This window comes from Lupinus angustifolius, chromosome LG18 (genome assembly GCF_001865875.1).
Source record: "Lupinus angustifolius cultivar Tanjil chromosome LG18, LupAngTanjil_v1.0, whole genome shotgun sequence".
NCBI classification, from domain to species: Eukaryota; Viridiplantae; Streptophyta; class Magnoliopsida; order Fabales; family Fabaceae; genus Lupinus; species Lupinus angustifolius.
This window is the reverse complement of record NC_032026.1, coordinates 2699419-2716786: the sequence shown is the minus strand read 5'-3', so window position 1 is coordinate 2716786 and position 17368 is coordinate 2699419. Positions and strand designations below refer to the sequence as shown.

Genomic DNA, 17368 nt, shown 5'->3' with positions numbered 1-17368 from the left:
AATTGTTAGGAGCATGAGTCATCATCCAAGGATTGGATGCTTTGAGTTCCAAATGAGATTACAAAATTGATTTTTGCATCTCATTTGCCTTCTCCTTTCTCCTCTTGAATTATAAACTAAAATTATAAAACTTACTTAAAAAGATCTTCTAAGAACTAAGAACAAGAAGAGAGAATTGTGTTTCCAGGAAGAGGATTTTTAAGGCAAGAAGATATGATATATGATTTGTCTAGTCTCTTTGTTCGTATGGAATGCCTCATATTTATAGAATTTTTCCTGGAGCTGCTTGTTTGCACCGCTCAGCAGCTGACCAAACCCTTCAATATGGGTTTGGTCACTTGATCAAGTAGCTTTGTCACCTCCTTAAGCTTGACTCACCAAAGCTAGTTGTGAGTTGTGGGACCAGCTATGGTGAGCTACTCTGAAAAGCCTATGGTGGTCTACTTGAAGTGAGGTCATGCATGACTTCATGGTTGCTTGAAGGTTAAGTAGTTCTGGGTGCACACCATTGAGCACACTGTGGCACCACTAAGCTGCTTGTTGAGCAGCTTTTACCGTGTTGACTAAGACGTAGCTTGGTGCTTGCTGACCTGGGCAGGAGTCTGGTTCACCGCTGCGCACACATGTGTCACCGCTGAGCTGCTTGTTGAGCAGCTTGGGCGTGTGTCGAGTTTGTGTCTGACCGTTCCAAGCTTGAGTTCTGACCGTGTCAGATTTATTCTAGTGCTAGGATGAGCGGCCAAGCAGGTCCGCTCAGCTGCTTACTTGAGCAGCTTGGTCCAGGTCAGGCTGGTGTCTAGGTCAGGTTGGTGTCCAGGTCAGCTTAGCGTGGCTTGGTCCACGCTTAGCTGCCTACTTGAGCACCTTGATTTTGACTTCTTTTTCTCTGACTATGAGTCTTTTTTCTCTTTTCTTCTTCTTTCTAAATCCTACAAAACACATAAAAAAGAAATACAAATGCAAATATACAAGATTATGATATTTTATACAAAAAGTATTGTTTTAAGTTGGTTTTTCTCAATTATGCTTAAGATAAGTGCCATAAAAGTGTATAAAATTTAGGTATGTTTGACACTTATCAGTGAGTCCAAAATCACATTTGATGCACGCGGTTGTAAGATCGATGTGGATGTGATCCACAAAATTAGTTTCTTTCGAGAACCAATTGATAGAATCTATAAGCATCAAAGTGATAGACAAGTTGTACCTGCTGATCCAAATGTCTTTGTTAACCCTCCTGAACATCAACCTTCTGAGTTTTATGTTGAGTCATCTTCATCTGCTGTCATGCCTAACAATCAGATGATCATGGACAAATTATTCTCTCTTCGAGGCTACATCTCTAATCGGATGGGTACTATTAATGCTCAGAATCAACAAGTCGAATTTGAACTTCCACATCTTTCCTATAAGATCAATAGCATGGACCTTGATGACGATAGCACTAAGCCTGAGTCTTAGAACATATGTTGTCTAGGATTTCTCTTTGTAATGTTGTTGGATTATTGACAATGTATTTTTACTGTTTTTCTAGTTGAATTTGAACAATGTATGAACATCTTTTAATTTTTTGTTATGCTATGATGAATTGTATTTTCTATATACAAATCGTATATTATATATTGTGCTGGAATCTTGGTTTTTCTTCTTTTTGGTGAAGTCAAAAAGGGGAGAAAAGTTGAGAGAGTGTATTTTCTGTTTCAAATTCTTTCAGGCACATAACTCCAAATCAAAGGGGGAGTATAAAAAATAGGGGGAGCATACTCAAGTCAATGTACAAAATATCACAAAGTATGCTACTCTCAGAAAACTACACTGTCAAGAAGATAGTAGTTTGTCATCATCAAAAAGGGAGAGATTGTGAAGAAGATCTTACTTCTAACCTTGGCACAGTTTTGATAAAGACACCAACATCATATAAAGAAGAAAAGTAAGAATACTTATGAAGACAATGAAGATAAAGCTTCAAGGAATTTAGAGTCTAAGTCTATACGCACTTCTACCCTTATACTCTATAATATACAATTAGTAGTCATGCTCAAGAATATCTTAAAAAGAAAACTGAAAAATACAAGTATAAATGAAAACAATTTTCAAAATACTATGTAATAGGTAGGGGTGGCAATGTGGGTCGGGCCGGGCCGGCCCAGCCCGCCATTGGCCCGCCAAAATAAGGGCTGGTCCGGCCCGACCCGTATTATTAAAAGGGCTCAAAATGCCAACCTGGCCCATATTTTGTAGGGCTAGCAGGCTTACGGGCTGGCCCGTTTTCACTCCAAAATGTACATAATTAAAACTTTTAGACAAAAAATAATCAACAAACTTGATAGATGTCTTTTAAAACAAAAAATCACAAACATAAGTCTACAATATTACAATAACAACATAACATCTTAGCTTAAAACTTGTAAATTCTAAAGAAGAAACCAGTTGCGACGCCCCCCGCACAGCACAGTGTCACACACTTTAGTTTTTTTATTTTTTAACAATGGCCCGTCGGGCTAGCCCGGCCCGTCTTGGCCCGTCTAAAAACGGGCTACTAAAATGGACTGAATATGGGTTTTTGGGCTAAAATCCTCAGCCCGGCCCGCTAAAAATAGCCATCCGAACGGGTTGGCCCGTCGGGCCAAGCCCATATTGCCACCCCTAGTAATAGGTTACTGGATCTAAGTAACAGGTTACTGTGACTAAGTAACAGGTTACCAGAACTAAGTAACAGGTTACATGAGTGAGAAACTAGTTACCCAACAAAAACTAAACAAGGTAATTGATTACTTCCTGTGAGTAACCGATTACAATGTTTGACAGTATGTTTGAGTAATCGATTACAATCTTTAAGTAACCCATCAATTACTCACTTGAACAGTATGTTTGAGTAATCCATTATTCTCTTTGAGTAATTGATTACATAGTGTAATAATCAATTACTCAGTTGGACATAATGTTTGGGTAATCGATTACGTCGATGCTGTAATCGATTACTGAGAGTTGTTACACTAGATTTTCAGATTCAAACTGCACAACTTTCACCCCAAACAAAATGGTTTCATTCAAATCAATTCCTACTTTTTCATAGAGGTTTTATGGCTGGTTGGAAAGCCTATTTAAAGACATTGAAACTTATAATTCAATGACACAACTCATATACACAATCTAAATTTTCTGAAACACTTTTTCTACAACTTTCTTAACTTTCAGATTAAATTTTCTGAAGTTGCTTTAAGAGAAGTTTTTCAAACATTCTGAGCATTAGTACTAAGTGTATAAAGAGTTACCGGATTGCAAGAGATTATAGTGTTCAAATCTGGTAAAGGCAATCATTGCCATTGTTAAAGTTTTCTTCATTCAATTTGCTAATACTTTCTTTCACAATGGTGTGATAAGAAAGGGGATAGAGTCACTTGGAAAGGTTGTTTTCCAAACAGTGACATAGGTATTGGAGAGTGAGTAAGGTACAAGGAAGTCTTGAGATGAGAATTTGTAATTACTACTCTTGATATCTAGTGAAAAAATCTTTTGTGCTGCAAGAGTACTAGATGTAACCTTCGGTGAACAAGAAGGTGAACCAGTATAAAATATGTGAGTACTCTCTTCTCCTTTATCTCTTTAAGTTTATTTGATATTTTTCTGCATAACTTTTCCGATGCTACTAACTCTGTAAATTGCAGAAAAATATGTCATAAATCTTTTTTTTAGACAACTAATTCACTCCCCTCTCCATCTTAGTTGTCATCTCAATCTTACATATTTTGAAAGAGTTGTTGATCTATTTAGCAGCCTTATAGTAATAGGCTTGATAAACCTAACATTGATAAAATTCGAGAGTTGAGAACTTAAATAGTATGTAGCTCCAGTATCTAGGGTCAATGGATGAATCTTACCTAAGACATGATCATGGTTGGATTTGTTATTGTCATCTCCATCAATAGAGTCATATGTAAGGGGTCGGGCTTAGTTGATTTATACTATCCTTGTATTATCCAATCTCAGCATGTTGAAGTAAAAATGTGAGTTGAGCATATTGCTCAAAGCTCAATTGTAGACCAGATTGCTTAGCCTTTTCATTGGTTGCTAACTCCAAGTCTTATGATTGAATCATAATACGTTCTACATTGATATTATTCACTGCTCCACTACAAGGTTTAGGCTAGTTGTAATATGGGTGAACATCATGTTTGAAGTAACAAGTCTTAATAGTGTGTGTCTCCCTTTCACAATAAGTGGAGATCCTTGTGGAACCAACTCTTGAAGTTGTAGAGTCACCTCTCCCATTAAATATGGTTCTATTTGCCTTATTGTTGTAAGTCATTTTGGTTTGTGAAGATCTCATTCCTTGGTCTATCTCATTAACGTTGAACAACATTCTTGATTCACTACAAGTTATGCTAAAAAAAACTATCTTTCATCTTGGCCCATGAGGGAGAATACTTTATTTATGGAGGGTAATGGTTCCATTAACAGGATTTGAGACCTTATGGTTTCATAGTGATCATTTAATCCCTTTCAAAAATCAGATTACATATTTGGTTTCCTTGTAATTCTTTAAAGTTTGCATTAAGTCACATCTACATTGAATTTTATATTTGCAAGAAGGTGTGGGCTTAGAGATTCTAATTCTTCCCACAAAACTTTAAAGACAATAAAGTAGCTAGTTGTATCTCTATAACCTTGTCTCGTCGAATGGATTTCTTGCAAAAGATCAGAAATCTTAAATTAATCACCCTTAAAAAACCTAACTTTTAAATCTTGCCATAAATCTTGGACATTATCTATGCAACTTGTACTTTAAGCAATTTGTGAAGAGAGTGATCTTGTGATCCATGAAACAACCATTATGTTACATATCTCTCATATATCATAACATGGATCATTGCGGGTTGGAATTGCAATGGATCTGTTAAAAATTGAATTTATACTTAGATAAGAGAGTTACCTTCATGGAACTACTCCAAGAGTGGTAATTGTTTCCTTCGGGAGAAGAAGATACAAGAATTACTCTTGGATTCTCTCTAGTATGTAAGTAATATAAACTAGATGGATTGTGGGAATCATTCTTGGGGGACAGAGTCCCTTGGTTTTTTGAATCGTTACCGTACATTTGAATAGTTCTCGCAAAGGAAGTTACTTCAACAACATAACGAGTAAGAATTCAAGAGAAGATTTGGACATGATTGGAATTCTCAATTAGAAAACATTGGGAGCTTGAAAAGCTTTTCATAGTGCCTTCAATGGAGTTTTGATTTTGAAGAGAATTTTGAGAGGAAGAAGAATTTGCGCAACAGAGCTCTCAAAATGAGAGCTCAGATACCATAAAATGATTCTTTGAAAAACACATCTCTATTCTTATTAATTTTGTAAAGCCAAAGAAACTATTTATACAAGAGAATGAATGTAACTTGCAATTCAAGTAACTAACTAAAACAGTTATAAATCTCAACTAATTAGTAACTAACTATTTAGAAAGATCCCTGTCGCGACCCGATTTTTGGTTGGAAGACCGACCCTACGACTTGGGAGGGGGCGAACTCGATTTCTACCTCTCCTGATTGATTTGGAGTCGCCACTACGTTTTTTGCGGTTAAAACGTAGAAAACTCTTGCCGATTTGGATAAAATGGTCTTTAAACAGAGATTCTGGATTCGGGATCGATTACGGATCAGGGAAGGTATTAGCACCCCGTCCGCCCGTATTAAAACGGTACCCTCGCTAATAACATGGACTTTTATACCCTTAACAATTATTTATTTAAAATTATTTGTTTTTATTATTGAGCCTAACAATACCGACTTTGGTTCTACGTACCCCTATTAAGGGGATCAAGGCTTACGTAGTTCTAATTCGAAAATTGTTTAGTTACTTTGGTTAATTGTTAGTGATTTAGAAAATATCGGTAAGTTTAGAAATATCAATTTATTGAATTGGTTAATATATAAATGTTTTGATGCAATAAGACTAATATATTAGAAATGGTGTTGGTCGTAGACATTCTCCTCATTTCTATGGGAGTTAGAGACGACTCGAACCATGACCTCACTATAAAAGTCTCATAAAATTTATTTGGTAATAGTTTCTAATTACTTATACACGTAGAATTTAGTAATAAAATTTTGTTGATTATGTATGTATATGGAGTTAATAGTTCAGAGACGGTGTTGGTCGTAGACCTTCTTCTCATTTTTCGGAGAAGTTAGAGACAACTCGAACCCTAACCTTACTATAAAAATTCCATGATTAATTTGATAATATAGTTTCTAATTATTCGTACATATAGAATTTAGGTGATAAAATAGTTTGTTAATTATATATATAGAATTAATAGTTCAGAGACGGGGTTGGTTGTAGACATTTTTCTCATTTTCGGAGAAGTTAGAGACAACTCGAACTATAACCTTACTATAAAAATTTCATTTTAGTGTTTAAAGCATTAATATTTATATTTCTTTTAATTGTGATATTAATAGTAAAGAGAAACACTTAAAGTAAAATATAAACCCCTTATTTTAGCTAATTATTGAGAACACTTCCAAATTGAATTATCCAAGGTAGTAGATATATTAAGCAATAAAATGGAAGCCGAAAAATAAATTAGATGAAAATAAAATGACAAAATAAAACAACAACAAAAAAACACAATGAATAAACACATACATGAATTGGCAGAACACAAAAAAAACAAAAGAGGGGTTAGAGGTGGTATCCCTATTTCACGGTTGAGAAAGGAAAGGGAATAAGAATCCCTAGAACTCTTCTCCTTTCTCCTCTTCGATTCCAGCGACGCCGGCGAGAAGAACAAGGGCTGTCCGTCCCAGATGGTTCGTGGCTGAGTACCAGGCGGGTCCGATTCACTATAGTGGCAAATGAGGATGCGACGGTGACTGATTTTCGTCTTCCAGCGGCGGTGAGGAACAACAATCACAACCGAGGATGGTTCACAGTGGTGGCGAGACATTGGTAGGGATGGTGCGACGGTCATGGCTTGCTCTTCGGGTTGTGACGGCTTTTGGACGAGGAAATTATTCGCGGTTGGGTCCTTCCTACCTCTCTTCCCCTTTTCGTTCCGATGAGGGTGAGCTCATCTCCCTCTTTACTTTCGACCTTTTTTCATTCGATCGGTTCTGTTTATGCTAGTATTGGCTTATTCTCCTTTTTTAGGGCTTTCCTTTAGATGAATCAAAGGACAGTGGAATAAGGTGGTTTGTGATGGTGTCCGGCTTGGGTCTATGCGAGACCAATCAATAAAGGAGCCGCGTAACCATCGGCACGGTGATAACACTTTAAGGTATAATTTACACTCCATATTCTTACTTGGAGTATTTTAACAATAGTTCTAGACGCACCTTAGGGCTGTGCATGTTCATGTCTGATTGCTTTTTATGATATGGCACATATATAATCCTATGAGCCTTTTTTTTTGGGTATCCCATTTGTGTTGACTTTTAATCAGAAGACTTTATTAATTAATTGTTTTGATTACTTTGGAATGCACTCTTAAGCTATTTCGTGAACCTGAATACACCCAGAATGCACACAAGAACCATGACTCAAGATAAAAATGACGGCGACTTAATTTGCTGTGAAATAATATGGCAGAGTTCGTGTTGTTCATGATGAAGCAATCTTAAAAAACCCATATTTTTAGAGCACAAATTTCCAATTCCATACAATGTGAAATATAGCCTTTTTCTTAAAGAGTAATTAGTTTAAACCAGTAATAGATGCATTACCTTCAAAGCTTGATTCCTATTTTTCTTTGCTTCTGAGATACTGGAATCGTCAAATGTGAGTTACACTCACCGGTGGTTGATAAGAGGACGAGTGTGTTGCTTGTTATGTATGTGGGTATGTGTGAGCCTCTCTTGTTTATTACTGATATGTATACTCTTCTCTGATTGTTGTGTTCTGGTTTATGAGCTTTTTCTTTGATCTATGTATCTCCCCCTTGTGTATGGATAGGAATTGCTCTCTGTTTATATGATGTGAATATGTGCCCTGATTATTTCTGCCTTTTTCTGATTGCTCCCTCTCTGATTTCTGTATCGTGGTGTTTTTATAGCTGGTTGTTTGCTTTATGTGAGCCTTTTGAACTGTCAAAAATGTGTAACATGCTGCAACTGTTGATTCTCTGATTCAATGCATTGAAGCTGCCAATGAATATTGTCATAATACCACATCTGTCTTTGTTTGGGATTCTTTTTGTAATCAAGGCTCTTTCTCTATAGATTAGTCTCATAAGTGCTATGTTATCTAGCTGCTTGCCTTTCTGATTGCTATAACCATTTATTTGTGATATTATGGCCATTATGTATGATTGTAACTGAAATGATAATGATTTCAAATTACTTCTGCTTAGTGCTGTCCTTTGGGATTTTATTAACTGATAATTTATGGCTGGTATGATGTGTTTGAAATACTCTTGAGTTCTGTTGCTTGCGTGTATCTGTTCCTAAATTCCTGTGATGCACGTGTTATATGATTTATGCCTGCTTCAATGTGTTACGTGCTCTCTGAGTTGTTATGTTCATATGAACTTTTCTTCTGTTGCTCCTTCTTTTACTCATCATAATTAGTTCTTCAAGTGTTGGTGGCCTCCTAACCATGTCACTGATATTATTATCTTCAGGAGTTTGTTCTTTTCGATATGCCTGTTGCATGGCTGCTTGTGCTACTGCTGATGAATTGAAGAAGTTGCTACAGGTTTGGTTTCTAAAGCTTCAGTGAGGTTTTGATTGTGACAACTACTTTACTCAAAGCATGATCGGAACCTGGCTCCAAACCTGGACCAAGTCCAGCTTACCTTTCCACTTGCAACATTTATGACACTGTCATCACAGGAAATCTGTAGAATATAGATCATGAATTGATTCCAAGAGCTTAGGCACTGTTTTCTTTGGATCCACATTAGTAGCAGCTTCGAAGGCTTCCATAGCAGATTTGTAAATGGTTGGTGAGCGAGAGATGATACATTCATTCATGTGATTAATTTGTTTGAGAGGTTTAAGCATTTCAAAGCATATGATAATCTGTTTGCGACTTTCTTTCTTGAATATGCAAGTAGTTTATTATTTTCTTGCCACACTAAGACCAGGGATTAATGGGTATAGATTGCCATTCATATAAAAAATGTGAGGACTCACATTTTGACTCTAACAATCTTGTGAGCAGAATTCATTCCCTAATCTAATCCGAAACAAAGTTCAGTAAATCTGTGAATTACAAGTTCTTCATAAAAAATCATATTTAAGCATCTTTATGTCTAATGTTCGTGTTGAAAAATTATTACCTAAATTAATTTAATCAAGGATAATGTGTTTGCATTTTAAACATCATAAGACTATGATCGGTCTAATGAACATAAAAAAAATAAAAGAAGATAAAATCTTTAATAAATTGAGTGTTTATAGATCAGAGAAAACTCTTATGAGTCAATCGATGCGAGGATACTATGAAATTAGGCTAGACAAAATTGAGTGTTCACAGTCCCTCTAAATTGTGTTTACAAGAATTAAAGCCAAGAAGAAGAAAATATGACATCTATGCACCTAAGAACCAATGCTCTGTTTTCTGGAACAAGAGCAACATAGCCTCTAGTTGCAGGCTTCGAATGTTGATGAATATGTAAATGGGCTTCAGTTTGGGCTTAATATTCTTAGGCCTTTATTCTTGATCTGTTGTATATAGGATGATAACATAGTTGAATATATGTAAGGAGATGAGAAATTAAAAGCAAGAAGAAATAAGTATGGAGAAGTGTGTGATTCCTTCACGTGAGGTTGAACTTAAGACAAAATTAGGTGCATAAAATTTTCTCACTTAAATAAAGTGTGTTTTCTACATTTATAATATTATTACGCTGACATGTTCATAATGATACTCCTCTTACACGAGTTTTTAATGTTACTCTTGGATATATCATTGATGATAACTACGTCAGTAAACTAAACTAGTCATCCAGTGTCTCTTTAACACTTGTATTATAAATAATCACATGGCATACGAGTTTATGTATTATTTATTCAAGTATTGGTTGACCTAGAAGATATACACGAGTATATCTCCATAGTCCATAGCATCTAGTAATTTAATTAAACAATATAGTGTTTTCACACTTCCCTAGTCTCTATATATATGTGCACTACACTGTGATTCTTTAAAGAAGTAAAGTCTATAATCTCTATCCTTCAAAAAATTAGAAGCATAATGACAACAAAGCTTGGGTTTTCTTTGTTGTTTTTGAATCTTATCCTTTACATAGCTGCCACCGCGGAATCTGCCGTTTCAAAACGATCTAACCCCACGGAATTCATCAAATCCTCATGCAAGTCCACTCTATACCAGACTCTATGTGTTCATTGTCTCATTGGGTATGCGAATTCGATTCGCCAAAGCGAGCAACAACTAGCCATAGCAGCCTTGAACGTGAGCCTATCATGGACACAATCATGTGCATCATTTGTGAAGAAGAACACCAATATAAGGGGAATCAAGCCTAGGGAGCATAGAGCTATGCAAGATTGCGTAGCAAACATCGACAGTAGTGTTGATAGTCTTCGACAATCGGCTAGAGAGTTGCACCTTATGGGCAATAACGCGATTAGTGAGAAGTTTGATTGGCATATGAGCAACGTACAAACTTGGGTTAGTGCTGCTTTGACATATCAAAGCACTTGTCTTGATGGCTTTGCGGGTCCACAAATGGATGGAAAATTGAAGGTTGCTATTAGGGGAAGAGTTATTAGTGTTTCTCAAGTAACTAGTAATGCTCTTGCCTTGGTTAATCGTTTTGCCTCTAGGCATCAAGCTACTACACTTAATAAAAAACCTTAAATCATGATTCATAAGTGAAGTATATAGTTTTCAAGTGTATTTTTCATTGTTTGTTTCCCCATCCTCCTCCCAATTAAGTTCATGTATGTTTGGTTTTCAGTGACTCTTTGCAACTGCTATTCGTGTTGTTTGTGTAGTGTAAATGAAAGTTTCGTGTTCTTCATGTATCGTGTTTGTCGTATGGTTATAATTAACTTTGTCACTCACTTTCTCATTTGAAAGTTTCTTTGTTGCTAAAGTTAAATCTTTAGTAATCTCATGTGAATATATATATATATATACTAATTACATTTTACCTTAGTTATTTATTTTCTTAAATCTAACGGACCAAATGGGTTAAACATAAAAGTTATTTAAGATTTTTTTCTCTCTCATCATTTATTTCACTCACCCTTATTGTCCACTAGTTAAAAAATAACTAAGATTAAATGTAACTAATGTAACTTAACTTGGGTATACACGAATCACTCATCATATGTATATTGCTAACACTAGAAACCTCCTTTCTGTAGTTAGAAAGATGTTAACATTGTGTACCATAAAAGATGTACAAAAATATCCTTAACAATCTTGAAATTAAAATAATAACTTCTCTCTCCCTCTCACCCCACCTAAAACCCATTACGGTTTCTTGATTCTGAAAAATGAAAAACCACTTATCCACAGCTCAAACAAACAACATAAACTGAGTAGGTGTGTGATTAATAAAAAACCCACCCAATCTCCACCCTTATCCCCTTGACTTCTTGAAAGGGACGGAGATAACATTTAGAAGGGAAAAAATAATATATCAAGATCCTCTAAGCCTTGGAATGGTAGTTATGAAGAAGGAGTAATTATTTAGTGTCGCCACGGGTTACTCCAAGATGGGCAAAGTCCTTCTCACTCTTTTGTTTCCATAGAAGAAAAATGGGGTTGTGAATATTATTATTCTAATTTCAAGAAGATTTTACTAAAATGTCTTCATGTGTGTTGTTATCTCTCCAAATTAAAAAGAATATTTTTGTCCATTTTTATGTTACACAATGTTAACATCCTCCTAGCTAAAAAAGGAAAATTTTCAAGTAAGGAAAGCCAGTTTTTATATATAACATATATTATGAGGAAGAAAAATAATTAATATGAATTATTTTATTTTATTTATACAGTTAAGATTAAAAGATTTCATGTGACAATTAATTAACTTTTAATTTTAGTTATGAATGTATTATTCAAACTTTTTATTTTTTATGAAAATAATTCTCACTTTACTGACTATATATTTAAAAAATACAATTTGTGGATACAACTTTCTTGTTAGAAAAAATAGGAAAATGAATAGAAAATATATTATAACCTAAAACTATTATGACTATAAATGTCTTTTGGACTAGGATTTATATCTACACTCTTTCAAACATGTGTTAAAACCAGCATTTAACTTACTATTTTTAGGAAATCGAAAAGAAAGAGATAATGTAAGACATTAAAAACTTACATTAAACAACTTTTTTTTTTGTCAAGGCTTACATTAAACAACTTCCGATATAAAAATAACATTGTTGGATGTCATATACGGATGGAAAGAAAACAAAAAAAAATTAGCTAATTTTATTGCGTAAAAATCTGTTGCGTCTTGTTTAAGTAAATGAGCTTCTATTGTCTTTTAAAAAATAGAATTTAATATAATAGACTAATATGTATATAGTCTAAAATTTTAAAAATAGAAGATATAAAAATACTGATAAATTTAATTCCAGATAGACAATGAAATATGTTAGAAGCATAAATTATTAGTAAGGGTAAAACATGATAAAGCTGGGTCGTTTAATACTCAATTCTCTACATGGATAGTATGAATTATATACTTCGTAATCACATTAATTATAATTTATTTCATTTATTAAAATTAATATGATCATAAATTAGAAAATTATTTACTATACAAATTTATAAATTATGTATCAATACAAATTATATTTGATTAATAATTCTATTTTTATATAAAATGTTTGTAAATATTAAATAAGTAAATTTAAAACCAACAAGGAGATAACTTAGTGGTAGGATAAGGCTCACTAGGTTGTGATGTATCATTAAAGATGAATGATCACCGATTACTAAGAGCAACATTTGTTAAAAGGATAAATATGTATTTATTACGTATAGGGTAGGATAACATTAGTAACCATCAAAAAATGAATAAATGTAAAAATAATTTAAAAATAAATTTCAATGGCTTAGACTTTTAGAACTACTTTTAGTTTTCATCAGGTCAAATTTGAACTTCAAATACTCTACTCATTTATGTCCATACTTGTTGTAGACTATTTTTATGTAGTCGAAAATTAGATGCCCTACGATAAGAAGACAGGACTGAAGTGAAAAAATATTAACAAAATGATTTTCTAAGCTACCTTTTGAACCTTATAAAACATGTTGTTTTATGTTCTAAAAAAGTTAAGAGTTTTTGCACAAAGAAATGTTGGCCACAACTTTTTCAACAAATAAATTTTTATTATAAAAAAAGCTTAACTTCCATTTGGTAAAATTATCAAACAAATTGAATAATCATATCTTATCAACCAAATATATCGACTATGATATATTTGTTACGTTGACTTACAGGATCACATAATACATAATAGATATAAGCTTGTAATTTTGATGGGGTGGGTAGGAACAAAGAATATATGTTGCAAAAAAATTATGTATATGCTCATAGTCAATCAAATATTAAAAAATAATGTAAAAATATTAATTTATATTTTTATAATTTTTCTTTTTAATAAAGTATTATTTTATAATTGGATTGGAATACCAAATTGAACAGTTCGTTAGGAATAGAGCTCACCCAACTAAGGATGCGATTTATAAATGCTCAGGTAGTTATTTATAATACTCGTGATTAAAATCATATAAACTATGGCTAAACCAACTTGTTCTTAGTTATTTATACTTACTTTACTTGAAAGAGACCACATATGGTGAAGTTGACCTCCGTCGACTCAACTTCCGATGCATAATAATTTAAAGGACACTATGACATATGCATTTATCCTGAGTTATGATCCTCTACATTAATGAAGAGGCAAGTGCTTCAAAATATAAAAGGAAATACAATTTTTAATAATACATTTATTCTTTTAGATTACAATAATAATATATTTTTGCCATTAAAAACAATTAGAAAACATGCATTTATTTCTCCATTAACGGAGAAGATCCTTCCTCAATTATCACATTTGCCTAGTCTTACCTTTTAATCCCATTGGTAAGGCAATTATTGGTGATATTAGATATCATTTGAATAATTCTATATATTTCTACTAATTATTCTAGTTAGGAAAAAGTAATACATGTGAATTATAAATTAATCATTAATAAATAAAGTATCATATATGTTAATTTATCATAAGTATGTGATATAGGATGAGCAGATGAGGTAATTGGTAATTTAAATTGTCTATCCATATTTTCTAAAAATTCATCATATATTTCAAGTTTGTATGTGTCAAATTGTGGCTAATTAATGAGTATTTTGAATAAGCATTTCAGAATGTCAATAATATCACTTTATTTAGGGATGACAATAGGGCATAAAAATAAGTTGGGATTAGTCTCCCATTCCCAATAGACTCCTGTGTGGATCACATTGGATTTTCAAATAAATAAAATTAAAAATTGTCTAAATTTAATAAAATTGAAAACATTATGAAAATAAATAAGTTTTAATCACAAGGCTGGAACTCTCTTCAATAAGTTTAAAGGTCTATTTATTTCGACTTTCAAAAGACGATTCTTCATAAAAGTTTTGGCATGAACGATTTTTTTAAAATCGCAACCAATTTTGTGTTTGGTTACAAATTTGTAATGTAAAGATACTTTTAAATTGTTTGCAATATTGAGTCGATGTACACATCCGAAGTGAATCTAAAATAAGATACTTCTTGTGGAAACCATATTATCCCTAGCTTTGTTATAGTGTTGACCAATTTGAACTTTTGGTACCTACCTTATGATATATATTCATGCATGAAGCATTTGAATTATATCCTTTAAAATGTAGGGTTGGGATACTGATCCTAATTCCTAAAGCAACCCATTTTAAATTTAAGACAAGGAACTTTCATACTTTGAAAGCGCAATCTAAGGACGACTTTCAAATTCGATTTACAAGACGATAAAGCTGAAATAAGAAAGGTGGATAAACATGAACTACATGATTAATTAATTAGTCTCATGCGAAGAAAAACTTTGAGTTATAAGGTCCCAAGAGAAAGGTGATGAAGCCGTAAAATAAGCAAAATAGCATCATAAAGAATACTCTTTTGAGTCTGTGGGCAACCTCATAGTGGAAAAAGAAGGACGCTGTAAACATTGGGCCAATTGATTTGTGTTTTTTCTTCATAAACTATTTCGTAAAGATTTTTATAAGAATTGTTTTTACATTTGGTAATATGCTAAGTACAGTTTTAAAAGCTACAGAAAAAATCTGTCTGATAAATGTGTTTCGAAAATACATTTTTATTAAAGAGAAAAAATATATATGCTGACAGCATAAGAGTTTTATACACTATTACTGCATCTTCATTATTCATATTTAGTTATTATTGACTCTTAAAAAAAAAGGAATACAAATGAAGGATGATTGATTTATTAAATGTGTATAAATCTTTATACAGATAAATATTACACATTTTTTTAAATTCTTCTTAAAACAAGCAAGCAAAATTATTAAATTAATATAAAAATATACAAAAGTTTAACAATTCTTATTAAATAAGCCAAACCCGACGATTGTGCCACTCACCCCACAATTCTTACATTTGGTTAATTTAAATAATTGCTTTGAATATTGTGAGAAAAAAACTTGTGAAAACAATATCAAAAACTAATAAATGAATTTTTTGAATAAAACATAATATCTTAAACAAAAAATATTTTCTTTCGTTTCAAAAATTAAATACTATTATTATTCATAAATTAAACATTACATCACTGAAATTTGGAAATGTTGGCTTTTCCTGACTTCCTGCTAGGGGTATTCAAATCCAGACCGGTCCAAAACAAAAACCGCAAACCGATCCAAAGTAGACCGAAACCGCAAAAACCGAATGTATTTGGATCGTATTGGATTTATTTTTTAAGGACCGATCGGTCCGGTCCGGTCTTTGGTTTCACGTCTGGGATCCAGACCGGACCGATATTATTAAGTTAACTAAAATATATCACATAAGCATTAAGCAGTAAGCTAAACACAGCAAAAACGCATATAAACTGTCGTAACAATATGAATATTGATGTTTCTAATCTTGCTATTAAAAGAATCAAACTTTTCTTCATTGTTCTGGTTACTACCTTGTTGATGTTGTAGACTAAAATTGAAGGAATTTATATGTTTATATATAAAAAATAGACCGATCCAAACCGGACCGAAACCGCATATAATATTTGGACCGGATTGGATCGGACATCTTAATATAAATGGACCGGACCGCATACTAATTACACGTTTGGATCGGATGATATTTTGCTTAAAAACCGATCCAAATGGACCGCGAACACCCCTACTTCCTGCTACGTTTCTTGTGTCTTCTTCATTCCTCACCTTTCAATTTCTACCACTTATTCTTGATAAGTACGTTACCTTAGCCCTCTTTTATTAGAAATTTATAATTTTATAATTACGATGAACATTATATATTTAATACAATTATATCAGGTATTTATTTTGGATTAAAAAAATAAAAGATCTAATTTTTTACAACACATAGGAATTATAAAACCAATAATAGATACGAGCTTAATGAAAAGATACCAAATGGTTAATGGAAACTTTATAAGTTTATAAGTTAATTCATAAGAAAAGTTTGTGGTCTACAAGACTCCAAATACTCCAAATCATAGACCATCATACCAGAAAACATTTCACCTTTGCCCATTAGAGAAAATGAAGGTCCCCAAAAGGAATTCAGAATGTGGTTGAAGAAGATCATCATATCAAAACTCTTTCCAAAGGCATACAAAAGGAATAGATATGATAAACATGAATTCATGTATGACTTTATATCATTGTTTTATAATATATTTGAGAATGATGAGATTGAAGATCATAGGATTGATCTTTCACCAATCATAAGCAAATTTCAAACAAGTGGTATCAGAGCGTAGGTTCCGAATTTTATGATTCTCCATAAATAGTGTCTTTACAAATTTTGTATGAACCCTAATTTTGATTTGAAAATTTTATGCTTTCCCTATTATGTTATAAAGATTGGAAATTTTAAATTGATTATTTTTCTTTTATGTGTCATAATTGTACATACATGTTTGTTTATACGTATAAGAAATTATGTTATGAAGTAAATTGATAATTTGGACAATTCTTACATATCAATCTTCCAGTTTTCATGTTTGCCATATGTTTATTTTACTGCTATAGAGTATAAATGCATTATGATGTTTCAAATTACAGTGTACATATTTGACTCACTTCAGTTTCTAGATATGTCTTCTTTTGTTTTAGTTATATAATTATAAGGCTCACGATTATATATATATA

The 17368-nt window shown here is 32.8% G+C and overlaps 1 protein-coding gene and 1 long non-coding RNA gene across 2 annotated transcripts; both read left to right on the top strand.

Moving 5' to 3' along the window:
* LOC109332696 lies at positions 6685-8768 on the top strand. Its single transcript, XR_002105921.1, has 3 exons — positions 6685-7066; positions 7153-7279; positions 8621-8768. It is a non-coding gene; the product is annotated as an uncharacterized LOC109332696 (long non-coding RNA).
* LOC109332695 (21 kDa protein-like) lies at positions 10176-10885 on the top strand. Its single transcript, XM_019567717.1, has one exon. It carries the CDS (start codon positions 10198-10200, stop codon positions 10822-10824), a length of 627 nt encoding a protein of 208 aa, XP_019423262.1. The 5' UTR covers positions 10176-10197; the 3' UTR covers positions 10825-10885.